The sequence below is a fragment of the Camelus ferus genome, chromosome 12 (genome assembly GCF_009834535.1).
Source record: "Camelus ferus isolate YT-003-E chromosome 12, BCGSAC_Cfer_1.0, whole genome shotgun sequence".
Lineage (NCBI taxonomy): Eukaryota > Metazoa > Chordata > Mammalia > Artiodactyla > Camelidae > Camelus > Camelus ferus.
Genome location: NC_045707.1, coordinates 51,043,119 through 51,065,784, shown reverse-complemented (window position 1 = coordinate 51,065,784; position 22,666 = coordinate 51,043,119). Strand labels below are relative to the sequence as shown.

The 22,666-nt window shown below is 32.5% G+C and overlaps 1 protein-coding gene across 1 annotated transcript in view; it reads left to right on the top strand.

Moving 5' to 3' along the window:
• Positions 1–22,666, top strand: part of TMTC3 (transmembrane O-mannosyltransferase targeting cadherins 3) — a 49,913-nt gene that overhangs the window by 21,460 nt on the left and 5,787 nt on the right. The window contains 8 exon segments of the mRNA XM_006185505.3: positions 3,443–3,630; positions 3,633–3,694; positions 8,473–8,621; positions 10,406–10,526; positions 12,149–12,260; positions 19,021–19,124; positions 20,398–20,567; positions 22,354–22,580. Of these exon segments, the coding sequence (XP_006185567.2) occupies positions 3,443–3,630; positions 3,633–3,694; positions 8,473–8,621; positions 10,406–10,526; positions 12,149–12,260; positions 19,021–19,124; positions 20,398–20,567; positions 22,354–22,580 (1,133 nt within the window).

The following is a 22,666-nucleotide window of genomic DNA, read 5'->3' as shown; positions in this document are numbered from 1 at the left end:
GTTTTACTTTATATAAATTTTGAAAATTTTTCAATTATCACTTTTTGAAATATTTCTTCTTTGCATTCCTGTCTTCTAGAACTCCAATTAGATGTATTTTAAGCTTCTTGAAGTCACACTGATGCTCTGTTAATTCCCCTCCCCTCCAAAGCTATTTTCCCCATTTTCATTTTGGTTAGTTTCTTTTGTTGTGTCTTTTAATGTTCACTAATTTTTTTCTGCACTGTCTAATCGTCCCTTTATTTCTTCTAGTTAGTTTTCATCTCAGATTTTTTATCTCTGTTTGAGTTCTGTTTGAGCCTTTTTTTTTTAATGTATTCCATGTTTTCACATGTTCTAGTGTTTTAATGTCCTTATACTACTAATTTTATCATCCATGTCATTTCTTGGTCAGTTTAGAATGAGTAATTTTTCTCCTAATGGATTGTATTTTTCTCCTTCTTCATATGCCTGGTAATTTTTTGATGGGTGCAATATTTGAAATTAATGTAAATTTCTTTGAGCATTGTTCTTGGATGCATATAAGTTATTTGTAAAAAAAAAGTTTCATCTTCTAGTCTTGCTTTTCAGCTTTGTTTGGGGAGACCACAGCAGCATTTAGGATAGGACTAATTTACCTCCATTGCTGACACAAAACCCTTCTGAGTGCTCTGCCTGATAGACTGAATTTTGAGGATTTCCATTCTGGCTGCTCAGGAACTATTACCAATTCTGTTTGATATTTGTGAATCTTTAATCATTTCAGGAGGTACTTTCTTAACTGTGTGGGTTTTCCTAAGGCTGCTGTAACAAATTACCAGAAACTGGGTAGCTTAATGCAGCAGAAATTTATTCTCTCACAGTGCTGGAGGCCAGAGTCCAAAATCAAGGTGTTATGCACAGTTGGTTCCTTCTGAAGACTCTGGGGAAGAATCTGTTCTGTGCCTTCTGGCAGTTGCTGGTAATCTTTGGCAGTCCTTGGCATGTTACTGCATCACTGTAATCTTCTCTGCCTTTACCTGGCCTTACTCCCTGTGTATTTCTCTGTATTTTCTTTTCTTTGTATAAGGACATCAGTCATTGGATTTAGGGACCACCCTAATCCAGTATGACCTCATCTTAACTAATTACATTGGCAGAGACCCTACTTCCAAATGAGGTCACATTCTGAGGTTTTGGATAGAAATGAACTTTGGGGAGACACGAATCACCTCACTACAACTGTCCTTAGGTATTTCCTCACATATATATGCTGATCAGTTCTCATCAGTACCAAAAACTGGAACAAGATCCTCTACGGATCTCCTGAGTTCTCTTTCTCAGCATCTTTCTTCTCTCTGGTATTCTGCCCACTAATTCTACCCCACTGGGCTCCTAGGACTCCCAGCTCCATCTTCTCAACTCAGGGGTATAAATGGGCTCCACTTAGGTTCCCCTTTGCTGCCACACAGACTAAAAACTCTATCCAGGTACTAAACTCTCCAGGTAAGGCTCCCCTCATTTGTTTTTCTTCTGTTAGATATCATTGTCCTTCTTTGCCTGATGCTCAGTGTGTTAAGTTTTGCATATCTTGTCCGTGTTTTTAGTTGTGTAAGGCTAGAAGCGTAAGTTATACTGAATTTTAACACTCTTCATATTGTTTTTTCTTACTCTAACATTTAGCATTTTTCCATTTCATCTTACTCATCTAAAGTTTAAAATGAAATTTATACTAGTATCCTATTCAGTTTTTTTAAATGACTGACACTACATGCAAGAACTTTTTTTTTTAATGAAAGACCGAAATGTTCATGTTGCTATCCATGATAGTGCATTGCTGGCCCTGGTTAGAATAAATTTTATTCAGATATTTCTTTTATGCCCAACAAATTCTTTATATTCCCACAGAATTTTTCTTCTTATCAGCATTTTTTTCTTTTAAGAATAATTACTTTTTAACTTCCTGAATTTTTACCTCCAGTCTATCTACACTAAACTGAACAACTCATTTAAGTATAGTAGTATGGGAAATAGATTGAATTGTAGATACGTATTGTATATTTTCTTCCTTACTCCTTAGTTTCAGTGTTTTTGTTCTGTTTATCATTCCTTTTAGAGAATTTGATTCAGCTATTTTTCATCTCCAGCTCTACAGTATGAAAAACATGGCTTATAGGTGTGAATGTATTTGTTTTGTGTATGTGGATAGCTGTATGGGGTGTGTTACATATATATTTTTTTCATAATATAAGCATTTAAAAGTGTGTGTATGTATTTGTGTGTGTTATATAAATTTTATTGTATTACCGTGTGAAGTTGATTATAGTATGATTTGACTTGTTTGACATGTACTCTTTGAGTATAGCTCACATATTAAATCAGCTATCCCAAATAAACTTAATTTTTTTAAATGAACACTGAATAATGGATTATAGGAAAGGAGCTTTGTATTCAGTTTTGTTGGTTATTTTGAGAATTCAAGTCTTGACTCTCAAGATTTGTTTTTTTTCACTATGTATTCAAATATGAAAGTTTTTAAAGTATATTTTGTTCAAATAATATTTTTTCTCAATCATTTGATATTTTTAACAGACCAAGTCAAATAAGTAATAGAAGTTGATTTTTCATTGATTTATTCATTTTAAACTGAGAAATTGGGTTTTTAAAGGACTATGCATTAATATAGCCAATAAAGTTTAGAACACAGACTAAAATAAGAATCTGAAACTATTCATTTAAATGTAGTTTTAAAAAAATGATTCGACTTTATTGCAGGAGATAGACTAAATTAATGAAATGTATATTTAATATATCATGGCCTGTATAAACTAGGATATATGCTTATGTTACATTAAATAAAATGTTACATAGACCTGTACAGTTACTACCCTGTACTGGAAACTTGGCTTTTAACTTTCTAGAAGTCTAAGCAGAGAGGAAAAGTTCATAGGTGGTATAGTTTTCTCTGTCCATGATGAGAGGAAAATCATAGTAATTCTTTACAGGAAGCATAATTTTTATTAGCATTTAGTGCTGAAAGAATTGTGTCATGTAGGAAGACATTGGTTAGTGTTCTCAGAAGCGTTCATACAACACATACAACAATAAATTTTATAATACTTTCCTTATTTTAATCAGAAGGTCACAATTTAATGAATGCACTTCTTCAGAATGTCATAATATTATAGAATGCATGTCTGAATCATTCTAGTAATAAACTGGAAATAGATAATCTGCTTGCCCTTCAAACAGTTCTTCATAAATATCACTCCTGTCAGTTAGACATTTCATAAAGGTTAAACAATTTGAACTCCGTCAAGAATCAGAATTATCCATAAAAATGTACTTTTGTCTTCTGTTTAATGAGATTACATATAAAACATTGTTTTTATTACTGTTGTTTAGTGTTTATCTATATCTGTTATATATAATTTTGTGTTTAAAAACTTTTAGCTTAAATAACTCTTTTTCATTTTTTATGCAGGTTTGATAACCCAGCTGCTGTAAGCCCAACTCCTACAAGGCAGCTAACTTTTAACTACCTCCTTCCTGTAAATGCTTGGCTTCTATTAAATCCTTCAGAGCTTTGCTGTGATTGGACCATGGGAACAATACCACTTATAGAGTCATTTCTAGACATTCGAAATCTTGCCACATTTACTTTCTTTTGCTTTTGGGGGCTTTGGGAGTATTCAGTCTCAGATACCCTGGTGATTCCTCTAAGACTGTTTTAATGGTAAGAACTTTTTAAATTTTTCAGATGATATTATGTTCAGTTTATTAAGAGTACTTTTAATTCATCAAAAGCATCTTTGAAGACATACTGTCTTTCTTAGTTCATATCAGCCTAATCTATGAACTTATTTTAGGTTATACTAAAATTACGTATCAGAATTTGATTAATGCTTCATATTCAGCATGCAAAACAAAGAATGATTATGAATTTTCCTAATTTGGTATGAACTCTGAAATCATGAAGCATCCTTTTTAGCATCTTTTTTAAAATACATTTCTTACCTTTATTCGACTAGACTATACAGTCTTTAAAGAAATGAATCATGTTATATACTTCTTTGTTTTCTTGGCACAGAAAAGATAAGCAGCTATAAATATATAGCTCTTCATTTCTCATTAGCAAGATTGTAATTACTCCCTGAGATACTTCTTACTATGTTCACTGAACTCTGATTTATTTGAAAAGTCTTTTTGTTTTTCTGAGATCTATTTCTTTGTAATTTTCTTAACTCAGTCCTCACTTCTTACTCATAACAGTTTTGCTTACTCTAACTTGAAATTATTGAACACAATAATAATCTTAAACATTTTCATGAGCATTTACTATATGCCAGAAAATATTTTTAATACTTTGCAAATATATCATTTTTGGCTCCAGCCACGAGATTCATTTACTCATTCAGTAATTTTTTTTTAATGGAGGTGCTGGGGATTGAACCCAAGATCTCGTGTATACTAAGGAAGTGCTCTACCACTGAGCTATTACTCTCCTCCATCCTCAATAAAAATTTTTGATTGCAGCTATGTACCAGCTAGCATTTTAGGCATTGCAGATATGATAATAAAAAGAAATACAGGGGTCCCCATTTTTAAAGAACTTGTATTCTAGAGAAATGTGAAAAAATATAGGGTTTGAAGAAAGATCATATTTACTATTATCTTTGGACCTGTTAAGTTTGAGGTGCCTTTGAAATATTCTAATGGAGATTTTGAATAGTACTTTGTGCCTGGAATTCAGTGGTGAAGGCTGAGCTGCAGGTAAAATTTTGATTAATGCCATAGAGAAATTTGATAATTGTCATAGAGATAGTAATTGAAATTAGGGTATGGATAAGGCAGCTTATGGAAAGGTTATAGAACACCTTTCTCAACTGGGATTTTGTCACTTCTCTTAGAGATGGTAACTAGCAAGCACCATTCTAGATGCATAGAAGTCAATTCATATGCATAATGAATGCCATACAATATTTGGTCTTAATTTTTCCTTAATAAATAGTTGAAGGGGACTGGATAGAATAAAAGCAAAGAAGCCTACATCTGGGTTGTGAAAAAGTCCTTTATTTAGACGTTGTGTAAGGGAAAATGAACCTAAATAGGAGAGAGACCAAATGGACAGAAAGGAAAGTGTTTCAAGAAAGAATGGTTAACATTTACAGCTGCTGTCAAGTAGAAAAGTGAGATCAGTTGAATTTGACCTCTTTTAGGTATATTAGTTACTTAAATGAAATTTATTTCTGTAGAGTGGTTTGATTAAGAGATCAGGAAGTGAAGATTCTTAGTGTAGGTAACTTGTAGGGGTGATATAACTTTGAATATTTCAAAGGATGAGACAAGCTTGAACTTTTCTAACTAAGAGAAAATAGCCAGTCAGGCAATGGCTTCAAGCATAATAAATTGCTGTTCTTATGTAGGGCTTGGGGGAAGCACAGAGATCTGGAATTGATGGACCTTCAGAGATTGGAGTGGGTTGATGTCCAGAAAAGACTGTTGCTTGGTTGGCATTTAGGAATCTCATTGGAGTACTCAGTTGGCTGACTTCTAGAAGCAAAAGAATATCACTAATGGATTGGCTTGCAGAAACATACTCATTGAGTTGAAATGTTGATTGATTAAGTGGGGTTAACAACCAGCTACTTGCTACAAATCTTTTCCTAAGAGTGTAGGAACTAGTGTTATACCTCATAGGCACAGTGAATGGATGAGATGGCTTAAAGATGTGTTTTCAAAGGAGAAGATATTTAAGGTTGGAGAGGCAAGAGCATTTTTAGTATAGGTAGAAAGGATACAGTTGATAAAGTGATTAAATGAAAGAAGGGATGATTGATAGTGAGATTGGTGAAGAGCAAGGAGGTATAGAGCTCAGGTTTGGCCTGAGATAGATGGAGACAGGACAGACAGGACAGAAAGGATGGAAATGAAAATGAATGTGGATGTTGGTAGGTTTAGTAGCAGAGAATTGAAGGAATTCTTATTTTATGGCTTTAGTTTTCTCTTTAGGGTTGAAGTGTAGTTACCTGCTAAAAGTGACATGGGTCAAAAGTTTGAGAAAAATAGTCAAGATTCAAAATAGTCAAAGAGAATGGGAGTAAGCCTCCCAGAGAAACCTAGGAATCATGAGCAGTCTTAAAGATTAATTTGAAGTTGAGATCAGGAATTTATGATGATATTAACCTGTTTTGCTTTGGGACTTTATCTAGTAGTGCTTTGCTACTCACATAAATAAAGACGATGTAGGTATATGGTAGAATACATTCAAAGCTGAGGTTCTGCTAAAAGAAAGGTAAAAAACAGAAGGGTGGGTAAATTTTAAATTTTGGCAAATAAAATTATGTAGTATATATATATATATGTAAACAATTAAAAAATGAAGAGAAGATTGTGCCATTGAAATAAACATAGATTTGCATGAATTATATTTTATATGTATAAAAAAGGAACAGTTGTGACCTTAGATATAACTGCTTTGAGTACAGTCCTAAACTTACTTTTTTATTGTTATTTTTTAATTGAAGTTTTGTTGATTTACAACATTGTGTTAGTTTCATAGAAAACAAACTTATAGTTACCAAAGGGGAAAGGCACGGTAGAGAGGGATAAATTAGGAATATAGGATTAACAGATACAAACTACTCTACGTAAAATAGATAAGCAAAAGGTTTTACTGTATAGCACAGGGAACTATATTCAATACCTTGTAATAACCTACAACAGAAAATCTGGAAAAAAAATGTATATATGTATGTGTATATATATGCATGCTATTTAATGATGATATTTCCTGAAGATCTCTGGAAGGGAATGAATAGATCAAAAAAGTACTTTTCAAGTACCAGATACCATCTTAAACACTTACTAAATAAGATGTCATATGTATCTCAATAATATAATGTAAGAGGTTATTAATCCCTATTTTATTTATTTAAAAAATGGAGTCACAAGATGATTTGAGTAGTTTACTCTATGTTATATAGGAAGAAGTGAAACAGATTTGCCTCTAAGCTGTTTGCTCTTTCCCCTACCATCCTTCCTTTTTGAGAGAGTTTACGTCACTAGAAGACAGATACTATGTTAGTCATAGTTAATTTGGTTGACATATATTAATAGAGAGCAGATTAGAATGTCTGAGTAAGTTAATCATTAAGACATTCCTTATTCAAGAACAGATAGGTTTTTTGAGAGATGTCCTTTTCTTTTTTGTGTAGCTTATGCATCAATCCATGATGCATGTTTGGATGACTTTAATACTTTCAATTTTTTCAAGTGAAATTGCCTTAAGGCAGCCGTGAATTAATAGGGAATTTTTTTTAAGGATCATATATTTAGGAACAAATCTCTGTCATTTTTGTCAAGCATTTCTGGAAAGTGGAAAGTGAATTAGGCACTCTTATGTTTTACATTTTTGATTAAAAAGAAAGCATTTAAATTTCAGATATATAAATTGATATATATAAATGATACTGAACAGTTTGATGGTAGTTCTTCAGATTCAGTCTTGCCACATTACAAATTATTAATTTGTAATTCATGGAGAAAGTATTCTTTTCAATGTATTTACATTTCTATATTTCACTAATAAGTGTAATAAAAGGCATTCCATCCTCTCAAACTGTTAGAAGACTCAAACTTCTGAAGCTGAGGGAGCAACTTATTTATTCCATTAGGTACTATAAAACAAATCAGGGTAACAAAATATGGAAGCAGATGTCCGTAGAAACAGATGTCCTACTGACAACCAACTCATTTTCTTCCATAAGTTATTTGTGTGCTAGTTGTTTGTGTCCTATCTTTTGTAATGACTTTGTAATCTGGAAGGCATATGCTATCCCATTTTCAAAATGGCAAAAAATCTAAGCATTTTATGATGTTTACTTCTAACACAGTGTCAAGAGTTTTAGAAATTCTTATAAAGACTATTAATTTAAAGGGGCCACTTTTATTTTTATACATATACTAATTCTCTGTTAAATGTGACATATCTGAATACTGTGCAAAATAGTACTGTGGTATAGAAGTAGTCTGCTGTTTTGTCTGAAACATACCTTAACAATTTCCAGTATGATATGGATACTTAATATATAGTAGTAAAATTACAAGAAACTGTCATGTTTGGCTGTTTTTATCAACCTTTGTAGTTTTATTTTGCCAAAGCCTACTAACATCCTTTCCTGTCAGTTTATTTTACCACATTCACATAAGTTGGATGTATAAAAATTACCAATATCTTATTTTAGATATATTTTCAAAGAATGTTTTTTATTTAATTGAATGAGCCCTAAGTGTAAGTTCTAGCATTCAAGAAAACTTCATCTCACCTTGCTGACATTCATCCTCTTGTTTATTGTCTCCATCCCTAAGTGGCCTTCTTTATGTTTATATCAGTATTCTTAAGTATTATTAAAAATGGTCTGCCAATACATTGTCCAAATTAAATGATTCTGGATTTGACTGTTGATGTCCATATTTTTTTAATTTAATAAAATGTCTTGTTTTTCTTTGTAGGCACTTTGTTTAATGGCATTACCATTTATTCCTGCATCAAACCTTTTTTTTCCAGTTGGATTTGTTGTTGCTGAGCGAGTATTATATGTTCCTAGCATGGGGTTCTGTATTTTGGTAGCCCATGGATGGCAGAAAATATCAAACAAAAGGTGAATTAAAATGTTAGTGCATTTAATGCTTACTAACTATAGGATTAAGTGTGATATTTTAAAATATTTCAAATGTTTATTTAGTTTTTATGAGTCATATTTTTATACCTTTTTGTTTTGCATATTGATAGTCTCCTTATTTATCTATAATTGAGGTTAGGAAAGCTCAGTAGCTCCTACCTCATCCTATGTTCTTCATATTTATGTAATTTTGTTTTATAGCCTGAGACATAACTAATTTTGAGTCAGACCCAATGAAAAAAAGAATATTATTATGACTAAAGTTTCAAATGGTCATTTCTACTTCCACATGCAGTGAACTAAGATACAGTGTTTTTAAGTGAGTCATACTGGGTTAATATATGTAAAATGCTTATAGTATGCAATCTGTAATTTCTTGCTTCACAGTAACCACCGTGTCCTAGTTGCCTTAAACTGCCAATTAAGGAACAGAATAGTCACTGTGTATATATGTAAGATATGGTCACTATCTCTTTTTTCTTACTTTCCAGTCACCCATCAACCTGCAGAATTCTGACTTCTGTCTACATCACCCTACTAACATAACAAATTGCCTCTAGTAGCCAAATCTAGTCAGTGCTTTTATTTAAAAGTTATTTCCCTGGCATCTATAAAAGTCTCTGTCCTGATTCTCTTCAACATTTATTCATTTCTGCTCAGTCTCTTCTCAGATTCTTCCTGCTGTACCTGCTCTTTAAATGCTTTTTATTTCTCTGAGTTACACTAATAGCCATTTTTCTCACACTGCATGTTCTCCCTGATGATCTCATCCATGTCTACAGTTTTCACTACCATCTACCAAATCTTTTTTGTTTGTTTCTATCCCTATACCCAATTATAATCACTACCACTTTTTGAATGCCTACTATATACCAGCTCCACAATAAACTAGATTTGTTTTCTTATTTAATCTTGACACTGCTTAACTCCACTTTGCACATTTAAAAATTGGAGCTCATTCAGGTTACCTGAGTTATGCAAGACCACACAGTTAGTAGTAAACAGCAGAGTCTTGATTCAAATTTACATCTCACTATTTCCAATGTCCATGTTCCTTCTGATCCATGTACTCTTATCCTGGTTAAATGGAGCTATCAAAATGAAAGAAATTGAATTGTTACTTGGACAAAAAACACAGACTCAGAACATTAGTGCTTAATAGGATCATAAGGATTATTGAAGTATAATTATCTTTTTTAAATGAGAAATTGATTTCCAAGTGATTAGCCTAAGGCTATGTGAAATTTGCATCTATTTTAAAAACAGTTAGTTTTACTATGACTTTTAATAAATAATTCAAGCTTTAAAATGTAAAATTCTCTCAAGAATTTCATGATAATCTGTGGTATATATGTATATTTATTGTAAATAATAATGATTTTAAATACAGCCAATAATAAGATTGACCCTTTATAAATACAATTAAGAACATTCAAGTTGTAGGTAAAGGTACAAAAGAACTAAATATATAAAAAGTCATAATTAAAAATTGGTCTTACTAATATTTTGTCATTAAATCTAAATAAAACTTCTGAAATAAAGGCAAATATTAAAATATTTAATGTAATTGAAGACAAGTGTAAGTATTCATAATATTTAATTTTTTTGGTATTGTTTCCTCTCAAGTTGAATGATTATTAGAATAATTCCTAATCTTGAGAATGAATTCCAATGTGATATTTGGAGATATTTAACATATTTCTTACCTCTGTTTTGGGTGATGTAGACAATGTTTTTTTGTTCTGCTTTTTTTCCTTAAACAGTGTATTAAAAAAATTATCCTGGGTTTGTCTGTCTATGGTGATATTTACTCATGCCTTAAAAACACTCCACAGAAATTGGGACTGGGAGTCTGAATATACGTTGTTTATGTCAGCCTTGAAGGTAAAGTATTACTCAGAATATATCATCAATTATTTCTTATAGCCAGGTCTCATATATCTTAACTTTACTTTTAGCTAGACAAATAACTGTCAATATTAAGTACTTCACCAGAAGATTTTTTTTAATGAAAGCAAGTTTATTTAGAGAGATATTCATTCCATAGACAGAATGTGGTCCATCTCAAAAGGGAGAGCAGCCACTAAAAGATCAATAAAAATAATTTGTTCTTTGTGGAAAATATACCAGTATTGTTTAACCAGTGCTCTAGGTAGCACTTAGCTGGATGTCAAGAGCATATATGAATAATTCCCCAAATGCTATACAGTTGTTGAAGCTCAAATGATAAAATGTTTAAATAAGAACACTTTGTTTCATTAGTTCTTAAGGTGTACATTTTAACATCTCTGAAATCAGAATAAATCTTACAGGTAAAGGCATCTTAAAATTAACTAGTGACATTTTTTCTTTCTTAATGATACGTAACATAATGGTAAGCTTTATAATTGATGGCATCTTAGATTTAATGAAATTAAATACATGGCAAAAAATGGTGCCCTACTATGTGGAGGATAACCAATGGTTATAATACTCTGTAGGAAAGGTAGGAAAAATAGAAACTGGCAGAACGGAGTGGTACAGCATTTCTATAGAATGGACAACATACGTGGGAATATTTCTTTTTAAAAATCATAAAATTTGTTTTCTATAAAAATTATAAGCAAAGATTCTTTTCAATTCCCTCTTCAAATCTCTAAAATCTTAACTCTCTTTTGGCTGCTTCTATATTCTCCAGGGTTTCCATTACTATAATAGACTATATAAATAGCTTTATGTTGAGCCTAAAAATAACTACTCAGTGCAGTCTTTAAACATATTCTCATGTTCAAACTCCTCTCCCAAAAGCATATAAATAGTAGAGGAGGAGTTTTCAGATGGCACTATGCTTTGATGAAATAAAACTTTTAGTAAAAGTTTAATATATAAAATAGATGAACTGTGGTTTTAGTCTGTTGATGTTGAAAGGAAGGAGAGAGTAAATTTTATGAAGCAGTGTTCATTTGACCCTTCCTCATCTCCAAGAACATCTCCATGGAATAGTCCATTCCTAATAATATACCAAACAAGTATCTGTGTTAATTAGGGTTGCACACACACACACATACACATATATACACTTTTTTTTTTTCTGGGAGAAATCTGAATGATTTTTTCCAGTTTTATTGAAATACAATTAACATACAACTTTGTCTTAGTTTAAGGTGTAGAATTTAATGATTTGATACATATATATGTATATATATATTAAAAGTGATTACTACAATAGGTTAACATCCATCACCTCATATAGTTACAGTTTTTTCTTGTGATGAGAACTTTTAAGGATTACTGTCTTATCAACTTTAAAATATGCAGTACAGTATTGTTAACGATAGTCCCCATGCTGTAGATGACATCAGTAGACCTTACTTATAACTGGAAGTTTGTAGCTTTGGTCCACCTTCACACATTCATGGGCATTTCTGTGTAATACGCCGTTCCTAATAGCATACCAAATAAAAATTTGTGTTAATTAGACTGAATTTTTTTTTAATTTAATCTCTATCTGTACTTGTGTATTTAAGGTAAATAAAAATAACGCCAAATTGTGGAATAATGTGGGTCATGCTCTGGAAAATGAAAAGAACTTTGAGAGAGCTTTGAAGTACTTCTTACAGGCTACCCATGTTCAGCCAGGTAAGCATTATTAATTAATAAACCTATTGGAATAGTTTATTTTCTTTTTTAAAAAAAACTTGATGATATTTGTGGAAAATAGAGTTTATTTTCAAGCTTTATTCCAACTGACTTGAATACCACAGTGTTCAGTGCTGGCTTATTTTCTATTGGATTATATGTTACAGCTATTTATATCAGACATTTAAGAAATCTTAAACACAGAGTTGTTGGGTAGCACTGATAAGCAATTTCGGTGGCAGTGATAGATGCAAAAGCCTGATAGAGTGCTTTTAGGACAGTGGAGGAAGAGTAATTGAAGTTGTTATTGAAAAATCATTTAAATCATGATAAGAAATGGTGGTGGTGCTGAATGTGGAGTCAAGAAAGGGTAGTAGGATGATGAGGTTTTTCTATTTAAGGGGGGAGAAACAAAACATGTGTGCATCTAATCCATTGACAATGGGAAAAGTAATAATTCAAGGTCAGGGGATGAATTACTGGAGCAATGTCCTTAAATAGATGAGAAGAAATAAATAGGATCTGGTGCTAAGGGTGAGGATTTCATTCAGTCAGTTATAGAACCAACAGCTAACCTGTGATAAATGGGAAGGCAGAGTATAGAGATGTGAATATAGGTAAGTGACTAATAGATGAATAGCTTCTGGAAGTTGCCCTTTGTTTGCTTCTCTTTTCTCAGTAAAACAGGAAGCAGAATCACCAGTAGAGTGTGAGGAAGGGAGAGGAAGTGCAGGAGATCTCAGAATAGGGGAGGGTATGAGGTAGTCATCTAAGACAGTGCTTCACAAACTTCAACGTGCCTGTGAATCACCTGGAGATGTTATTATGGTGCATGTTCTGATATATAGAGATTTAGAGTAGGGCCTGAAGTTCTGCATTTCTGTTAAGTTCCTAGGTGATACTTAGCCTGTAAATCACATGTGTGGAGATTCCTCAAAAGACTAGGAATAGACTTACCATATGACCCAGGAATCCCACTCCTGGGCTTGTATCCAGAAGGAAATCTACTTCAGGATGACACCTGCACCCCAATGTTCATAGCAGCACTATTTACAATAGCCAAAACATGGAAACAGCCTAAATGTCCATCAACAGGTGACTGGATAAAGAAGATGTGGTATATTTATACAATGGAATACTACTCAGCCATAAAAACCAACAACATAATGCCATTTGCAGCAACATGGATGCTCCTGGAGAATGTCATTCTAAGTGAAGTAAGCCAGAAAGAGAAAGAAAAATACCATATGAGATCGCTCATATGTGGAATCTAAAAAACAAAAACAAACAAACAAACAAAAACAAAGCATAAATACAGGACAGAAATAGACTCACAGACAGAGAATACAGACTTGTGGTTACCAGGGGGGTGGAGGGTGGGAAGGGATAGACTGGGATTTCAAAATTGTAGAATAGACTACACTGTATAGCACAGGGAAATATACACAAAATGTTATGATAACTCACAGAGAAAAAAATGTGACAATGAGTGTGTATATGTCCATGAATAACTGAAAAATTGTGCTGAACACTCGAATTTGACACAACATTGTAAAATGATTATAAATCAATAAAAAATGTTAAAAAAAAAAAAAAGAAACAAAGATCTAGGAAAGTGTATAGACTAGGAAAATACATTATGATCGTCAAGCAACTCTAACACCCTACTTGAGGTTAGCAATACTTTATTAAATAAGTTGATTTGGGTATGTGTTTTTTCCTGCTACTTTATAGCTACACTGGTACAGGCATGGAGAATATGGTTAAACAGGATTAAGATTTTGTCAGATGTGTATTACTAAACAAATAGATAAGGGATTGATTATAATATTGGGACACAATCTAAGCTGGTTATGAAGGGATGTGAGGGAGGATGAAGGATGAGGAAAAGGTGATTGATCAGTGGTTTACAGAGCTGAAGAATTTTTGATGTCTGAGTAGGGTCAAGCTAGAGCATTGCTAGTTTCCAATAGGAATGCTATTGGCATTTCACAGAACTGTATTTCAGGATATGTACCAAACGTGGCCCTCATCCACCAAGTACCATCATTACTTTTCATTCAGTGTGATGACCAAAAAGTACTTACCCACACATACACTTCAGAATATCCTTAGAGGGATGGGGAGTGGTGGGTAGGGCCCCCTATATTTTTATTAGATATGACTGTGGCCATTTAACTAGTTAAAGGAGGATGGACATGAAAATCGTTGGAAGAAAAGACATCAAGGCAAGAGTTAGAAGATACATCTGTGTAGATTTTGAAACCACTAAGAATTTTGACAACTGTGATATTGGAGAGAACCAGGAGCTATGTGTGACCCAGAGATTGGTGACTGTGACAAGGAGGGATAGTGGATAATAAAGTGACCTGAAATTCAGAGATGAATGATTTTAAGGAGTGACAGTGGTCTGGAAGTGGTAAGGATCAAGGAGGACACCTACTCTAACTCCAAGCCCATTGTTGCAAAGGATGAAAAAGAACACCATCACCACTTGGAAGGGCTACAGTGTAAACCATGTCCTCAAGGCAAACCCAGATATCAACGAGAGAAAGGTGTAGGGTACATGTTGTGGTCTTCCTCACCTCTACATTTGTTCATGTTCTTCTTTGAGCCTAGAATTCCTCCCTTCTCCTTTCCTTCCCATCCAACTTCTGCCATATCCTACCCATCTTTTGCAACCCTTACAGTGACTTCTCTTCTTAAAAAAAAAAAAGAGAAAAAACCCTCCTATCTTTCCAGCTAGAAGCAAACATTTCTCATCTTCAAGACTCCTTTCAACTTTCATATCTTTCCTGTGATGTTTGTAATTTTCTGTCTAGTGTTTATTTAAATGTTTATTTAAAATATTTATGTATTTAGACTGAGGCGTTCCCTAAACAAGCTTGAACTTCTGATTCATTTTCATATCCCCTGAGTCACCTAACATGGTCTTATATACAGTCAGTGGTCATTAACTGGCAGTTTTTGTGGGGGTTTTTTGGTATATATATATTTTTATTGAAGTATAGTCAGTTTACAATGTTGTGTCAGTTTCTGGTGTACAGCATAATGCTTCAGTCATACGTGGACACATATGTACTCGTTTTCATATTCTTTTCCACCGTAAGTTACTGCAAGACATTGAATATAGTTCCCTGTGCTATACAGTATAAACTTGTTGTTTATCTTATACTATATTAGTTAGTATCTGCAAATCTCAAACTCCCAATTTATTCCTTCCTACTCCCTTCCCCCTCTGGTAACCATAAGGTTGTTTTCGACAAACAAATTTTCAGAACAAAAACTGACTCACAGACATGGAAAACTGTGGCAGTTTTAATTCATTGCTTTTTAAAGCATTTTAGGTTCATTCTGGGAGTTTTTAGAGAAGTGCAGTTATCTTTATGCCAGGACACACAGGGACTTTGAGACTTAGAAGACATTATTTCAGCTCCTTCAGCCCTATCTTCCTCATTTCTAAATTGGGACAGTAATTTCTACCTCATTGTATTGTTGTAAAGACTGAATGAAATGGCGTGGGTGTGTGTGATTGTGCACATTTAGTTTTAGTGAAGAGTGTGCGTATCCCAGGCTTCTACCAGGTATAGGCACTCAGTTTTAAAATCACTTTCCTCTCATTGTCAGTTGTCACTTTTAGAGATACTTGCTGAAACTATCTTCTTTAGTATTACTTCCCTACCTCACTCTCAAAATCATTGTTTCTCATAAGCAGTGGGCTAGGAAAACAGGCAAATCATTTTATTATAATTTATTATGAAAAAGTAAGTAATCTTAAAAACATTGAATTTGACATCCAGAGAGGCTTCTTGACTCAAGTTTTTTAGCAGTGATCTCCACAGATAAATTTGACAGATGAAACAACGTGTAGGAAAGGAAACTGAGAGTCCTGTTTTTGTTCCTTTTAGATATACAGATGAAGATAGATCTGTCAGTCTGGAGATAAGGGAAGTGGTCAGGACCAGAGATAAAAATTTGAAGTAACAAGCATGTAGATGGTATTTAAAACCTTAGAATAGTATAGGATCACACAGAGTAGGGATTTTTAACATTTCAATTAAAAAAAAAAAAAGACATTCAGTCTGAAGACTTTCTTGCTTAGCCAGAATAAGAATATAAACTATGGGACATGCATGTCATGTTAGACACAGTTTATTGCATTTCTTTTATTTTGATGGTTACAGGTGTTTTTTAAAAAATCAATTCACAAGATAAAATTTTTGCAAACTGAATTACAGTTTCCATAAACACCTTCACAAGACATGGGTAGATTTCTCTCAAGGAATACCAGAGTTCTATAAGGTTTGTTTTGCCTTAAAATCAATGATTTCTTTTTTATCTAACTCCAAATCTTTGAAACAGTTTATATCAGAAAAGAATTAATGGACCTGTAGTTCAACTCTGATGCCATCAAGATGGAAATGATTTTTAAAGTGTTTTTAGGAGTTTCCAGATGTTTATAAATTTTATCTTTCAAAAAAAAATGAAAATTTTGTGGATAGGGAATACTGGAAAGCATCACAGATGCCTGGGTCATTAGCGTGAGAATACATAACTGCTCTGTTGATGGCTGAAGAATTATTAGGCACAGGGTTGCCTGATACTTGCCTTGTTTACACTGAATTAAAGACAGACTGCTTGCTTCATGCTCCTGTTGATTTGGATAGTGCACTCATAATAGCAAGATTGGTTTTTGAAGTTCTGTAGCTTTTTAGTCATTCAAATGTAATTGATTTTTAATCTTGCCTGCTTTCTTACCTTATTTTTTTTTTTTCAAATTTAAAATTTACCTTCCCAATAACGCTGTTTATTCCTGGAGTCTTAAAACTTTGTGACTTATAAAGAAAATTGCTTAAAATTTGTTTTTCATTTTATTAGCTGTGTTGTGCAGTCCTTTAGATGCTAAACACTCTCTAATTGCTATCTTTGTTCTTTGAAAAGGTAGGGAATGTCTTACTCCAGTGTCTGTAGTCTTCACTGATGATGATAACTCCTTGCCATAATTCTAAGAACCTGATTCCAGTGGGTAGTAATTTGCCTTGTCTTTCATCCTAACTTCCTTTTCTAAGATTGGTCATTTCAGTAACATTTTAAATACTTAGCTGACATAATTGCACTTTTATTTATTTAAACTTTCTGTTTATTTGTTCTTTTCTTCAGTTAAATTCTTACTGTATGATTAATTTTTTCAGGTTCTGTATATCCTGTTTTTTGAGTAACTTTCTGATCTCTATAGTAAATGATACAGATTTATCTGACATTTAAAAAAAAAGAGCTATGTAAGAGCAAATAGTCTATTTTTATATGCACTTGGGAATGCAGTGTATTTCGGCCTTAGCTTTACATCAAAATTGCCTTTGAAACTTTTTAAAACCGTTTTTGCAATTCTGTTCCTGAAGATTCTGTTTTGATAGAGCTGGATGGGGCTAAGATACCTCAATTTTTCAAAGCTACACAGGTATCCTGAATTGCAGCCAGTATTGGGAATAGTTAGCCTAAACATTTTTTTCCCTTTTTGGGGGGGGGTTACCCCCCTACTCCCAAGATCTCTTGAGATTCAGCAATATATCTAAAAGCAAAAAATCAATCTCCTCCCCCCAGTCTTGTCCCCTAGTTTCTAACTAAACCCATATGGCATCTGACAGTTTTTGTGCAGTGCACACAATTGCCAGCCTGAAACATAATGTAGCAAGATCTTAGGACTGTTACTCTCCTCCTAGGAGAATGCTTAAGATATATATGCTTGGGTCTTATGTGTCCTGGGAGTTGGAGACAGAGAACTATTCCACAATTGCAAAATCATCGATGTCACAGGCAAGTAGTAATCATAATTTGAAACCTTGTAATGTCTGTTAGAGATTCATGTTGAGTAAAATTTGTCTGATATAAGATCTTCGCCCTTCTTTCTATCTTGATTCCGAACCTTTGAAACATTTACTGAGAAGTGTATCTTAAAACTAGTGTGCAATGAACCCTCATATCTTTTTTATTTAAGTTGCGTATTTTTCTGTCCCTGAATAAATTTGCTGAGGATTCAGTTTTCCATATCAGGGAAAGAGATGAAAGTTCCTGACATTCTGATATTAACACAACCTTTTAAAAAGTTTTAATTAAGTTATATGAGAATTCATCATCATTTAAGAGAGCTGGGCTGTGCATCTTAAGTAATACTATAGAATCCTGACTGCACTCCAACCACATCCACAAAAATTTTTAAAAACAAAATCACAAAGTTTTTTTCAGTCTCTTTGCCCCTATCCCACCATGGATGCATATTTGTTAGTTATAACACTTGAAATAATTCTAGGAATAATGTTGACCCTTTTCACTCATAGATCCTTTTCACTTTTACAGTTGAGGCATACTTTTTGAGTGAATACCAAAACTATGTGATTAAGGAAATGGAAGCAAGTCTTAGTATAGGATAGTAAAATATAGTGAAGAAAAATGAGGTAAATTTCTTCATCATCTTTATTTCTTCCCTCTCATGGCTTTACCCTTCCAGGAGCCATTCAAATAGTTTTTTCCTGTCACATACGTATTTTCTGTTCTTAGAGTACTTTATTTAATAATTTTCTAGTGTAGCCTTGCTCTTAAGTTATAACAGGTTGTGTTAGGAGAGCTTTAAGAAAGAAGCAGGACCTATTGCCTGCTTTTGCATTTTTTGCCTAGTGTGTTTGTTGCTAGAAACATGTCTTAGTTCTTGACATTCAATACTACTTAGTATATTTGCCAACAAATGATTTTTTTTTTATTTTAGATGATATCGGTGCCCACATGAATGTAGGAAGAACTTACAAAAATTTGAATAGAACCAAAGAAGCTGAAGAATCTTACATGATGGCTAAGTCGCTGATGCCTCAAGTAAGTTGTCATAGTTTATTTCTATTGTGTCATGTCTACTATATGTCCATATTGAATAGAATTATCCAAATGGAAAACTTCTATCTATTCTTCAATTTGTTGATACTAAAAATAAGGTGTCCAGTGAACCATCTGTTACAACAAGTGTAACATTTACTTTTCTAACTCACTAAAAAAAAAAATTACAGTGTGTGAAAACTAAATCCATGAAATTATGAATTTTAGATATTAACAAGTTGTCAATGAGTTAAGTGACTTTAAATGAAGAGAATTTTATTTATGTGGATTATGCACTAAATTTACCACTACTCCTATCAAAAAATGAACAAAACAGTGATAAAATGAATGGATATATCTCTGTTGCTGTATTGTGTCCGTAAGTTGCTATAATGACACTAGTAGAAGATTCCTTGGATATCACAATACAAAGTCAAAGTTGGAAATTCTGATCCTGCCCTTGAACAGCTATGTATAATCAGAAAAAATAGTTTACCTTGGACTACAGTTTTCTCAATTATAGTTTATATTAGTGCTGTATTAATAACAGTAGTAATATTAAAGTGATTGGATAGTTTAAGAAATGTTTTAAAAACAGAGTTGGATGACATAATACATTAAGGGTTATTGCAGTCCTACGATTCTAAAGTTAAGTTGTGTCCAATATAGATTTTTATCAGATATGAATTATTATATTCATTGAGAATTTGGATTTATATAGATTAAATATAATAACCTTTACTTAACCTGAATAATCAGTTTATTAGAGAATTTTATTTCCTAACTTCAAACACGTGAGTGTTTTGTAGAGTGCTGAAATAAAATTAACTACCCTGTTGTTACAACCAGGAAATATTTTGCTGACAACATGAAAATTGACATGGTGTAACAAATACACTAGACTGAGAGAAAAGACCTGAGTTCTATTCCTGGTGTGATACAAACGTACGAAGAGACCTTACTGTCTAAAACTTCTGATTTATACGACTTCATAAAATGATACATATATAAAAAGCTAACCGTAATCTGTCGAGCTGGCATGAATGAAAAAATATATCCTTCAGTGCCACTAAATACTAATTATTTTACTTGTATTTTGTGAATACTGAAGATTGTTTCACATTTTTTATGATTTATTTTAATATAGCAGTAAAAACTAATAGCATAATCTTTTAATGTTCTATCTATATTTTAAATAAGACACTAGGACTACTTACTACTGATTTTTATTTCATTCTAAAGTATCAAATTATGAAAATGATTTCTTTCTGAATAGATTATTCCTGGTAAAAAATACGCAGCCAGAATTGCACCTAACCACTTAAATGTTTATATTAATCTGGCCAACCTGATTCGAGCAAATGAGTCTCGACTGGAAGAAGCGGATCAGCTATACCGACAAGCGATAAGCATGAGGCCGGACTTCAAGCAGGCTTACATTAGCAGGTACTGTGGTTCACTTTTAATCTTTCAGTAATAGAAGATTGGAGCTGCATTTACATATACATTTAGGCTATTTAGGCTAATTTTGCCCCTTTTTTTCCTTTTAGTAATCTTAGTTGACAATGAACAGCATATAAACATAATATAGCCTGTTTAGACTATAGACTAATAAATGTAGGCTAACAAATTTAATTGATTTGATTTTGAATTTGACAAGGGAATCTATTCATAACAGCAAACTTAGGTTTGTACAAAGGGATAGAAGAAGCTCCTTAGTTTCATTTGCTTCTCATCACCAAATTCATTTTTACTTAAAACAATTGAAGATTACATTTTATAATTACTTAATTGTCATAAAATAATTGTCATTTTTATAAGAACTTATTACTTCTTAACTATTATAGAATAATTAAGAAATCATTATGTAACTAAGAAATCATTATATATAAAATAATTAAGAAGGAATTCTTTTAATATCCAACTCTCAGTAGCTTGCTTAAATTAATACTGAAATTGCCTTGTTACTGATGCCTTTACTACAAAGAAACTTTAGTTGCCAGTGAAAAACAAAGTTTGGTATTGCATGTTAGCACTTGTTGTATTTTCTCATGTAAATGTTATCATTTGTATTCTACTTGAAGAAAATTTTATGTTAAACTTTGATTTGTAACCTGCTCCAGAAACCTGATCATAATTATCACATTGTTTATATGGGGAAAATGCGTTCAGAATTTAAGTTTTTGAAATAAAATCTGTTCATAAGCTGGAAGCTGCCTTTGTTCTGCCTTATCTAGTACTTGTTGAAATTCACTAAGTTTGGTGGGGTTGTATATATAAATAGAACTTGTCATATGTTGATTTTTTAAAGAATTATTTAACAATCTCTGCATTAAAAAATCACATTTTCAACATATTATTCTAGAAATTAATTGAGAATATTAATAGTTCATTTGATTTCATTCATATGCTAATACTTTAGGAAAGAATAGTATCATAATAAAAGTAGCTCTCATTTTGATACTTAAATTGACTTGCACATATGTATATAAGCAAAATGACTTTTTAAAACTCTCTTAACAGAAAATATAACCATATTAGAATGATTTGTAAAATGGTTTTCAAACTGATCAGTTTCAGATGTATTCCTCAAAGGTATCTACAGGTGGCACTAGTGCCCTTCCATTCTACCAGATCAGCTTCTTAAGTCTACTCCTGTCTGTCGGTCTGTCTGTCTTTCTTTCTTTCTTTCTATAGAATGGTCATTTTATAAGAATACATTGATGAAAACTAAATAATTACAAGGAATAAAAAATTTCAAATGTTCTACCTTTTATATAGTGAGACATTGCTAACAAATGTTTGAATACTGGAATTTCCCACCACTACTGTGTTTATTTTCCTTCTTCAAATGCTATTTTTTCATCCCCTGACAAATTGGTCTCCCATTCTGGTCGATGTCATTCTTCTGATGTAGTCTAGTCTGCTGTTTTTCAAGATATATTTAAAGAATATATTTTCTCTGTTCCCCTTTCTTGGATACCTGACCACATCTTACTGTCTAAAGTCAGGAGTACTTTTTCCTTCTTTAATAATATTTGAAAACATATCAAGCTAAATTTGCTAAACTAATGTGTTCAAGTTTAAGAACAGTTTCAGATAGTTATTTTTGAAAGAAAACTTTAAGAACCTAAATTAAAAAGAAAGCTGTGACTATATGAATAAGCTTAAAACTTGTGACAAACTGACATGGTAATGTTGTAAGTAATGCTTGTGTTTGATTTTTCTACAGAGGAGAATTGCTTTTAAAAATGAATAAACCTCTCAAAGCAAAAGAAGCATATCTTAAAGCACTAGAGCTGGACAAAAATAATGCAGATCTTTGGTACAACTTGGCAATTGTTCACATTGAACTTAAAGAACCAAATGAAGCCCTAAAAAATTTTAATCATGCTTTAGAACTAAATCCAAAGCATAAGCTAGCATTATTCAATTCTGCTATATTAATGCAAGAATCAGGTATGCTTTCTCAAAATATTTCTATATTTAAACATACTCTAGTTTGAAATATAATAAAAACTTATATTATCTTCAGCAAACATTTT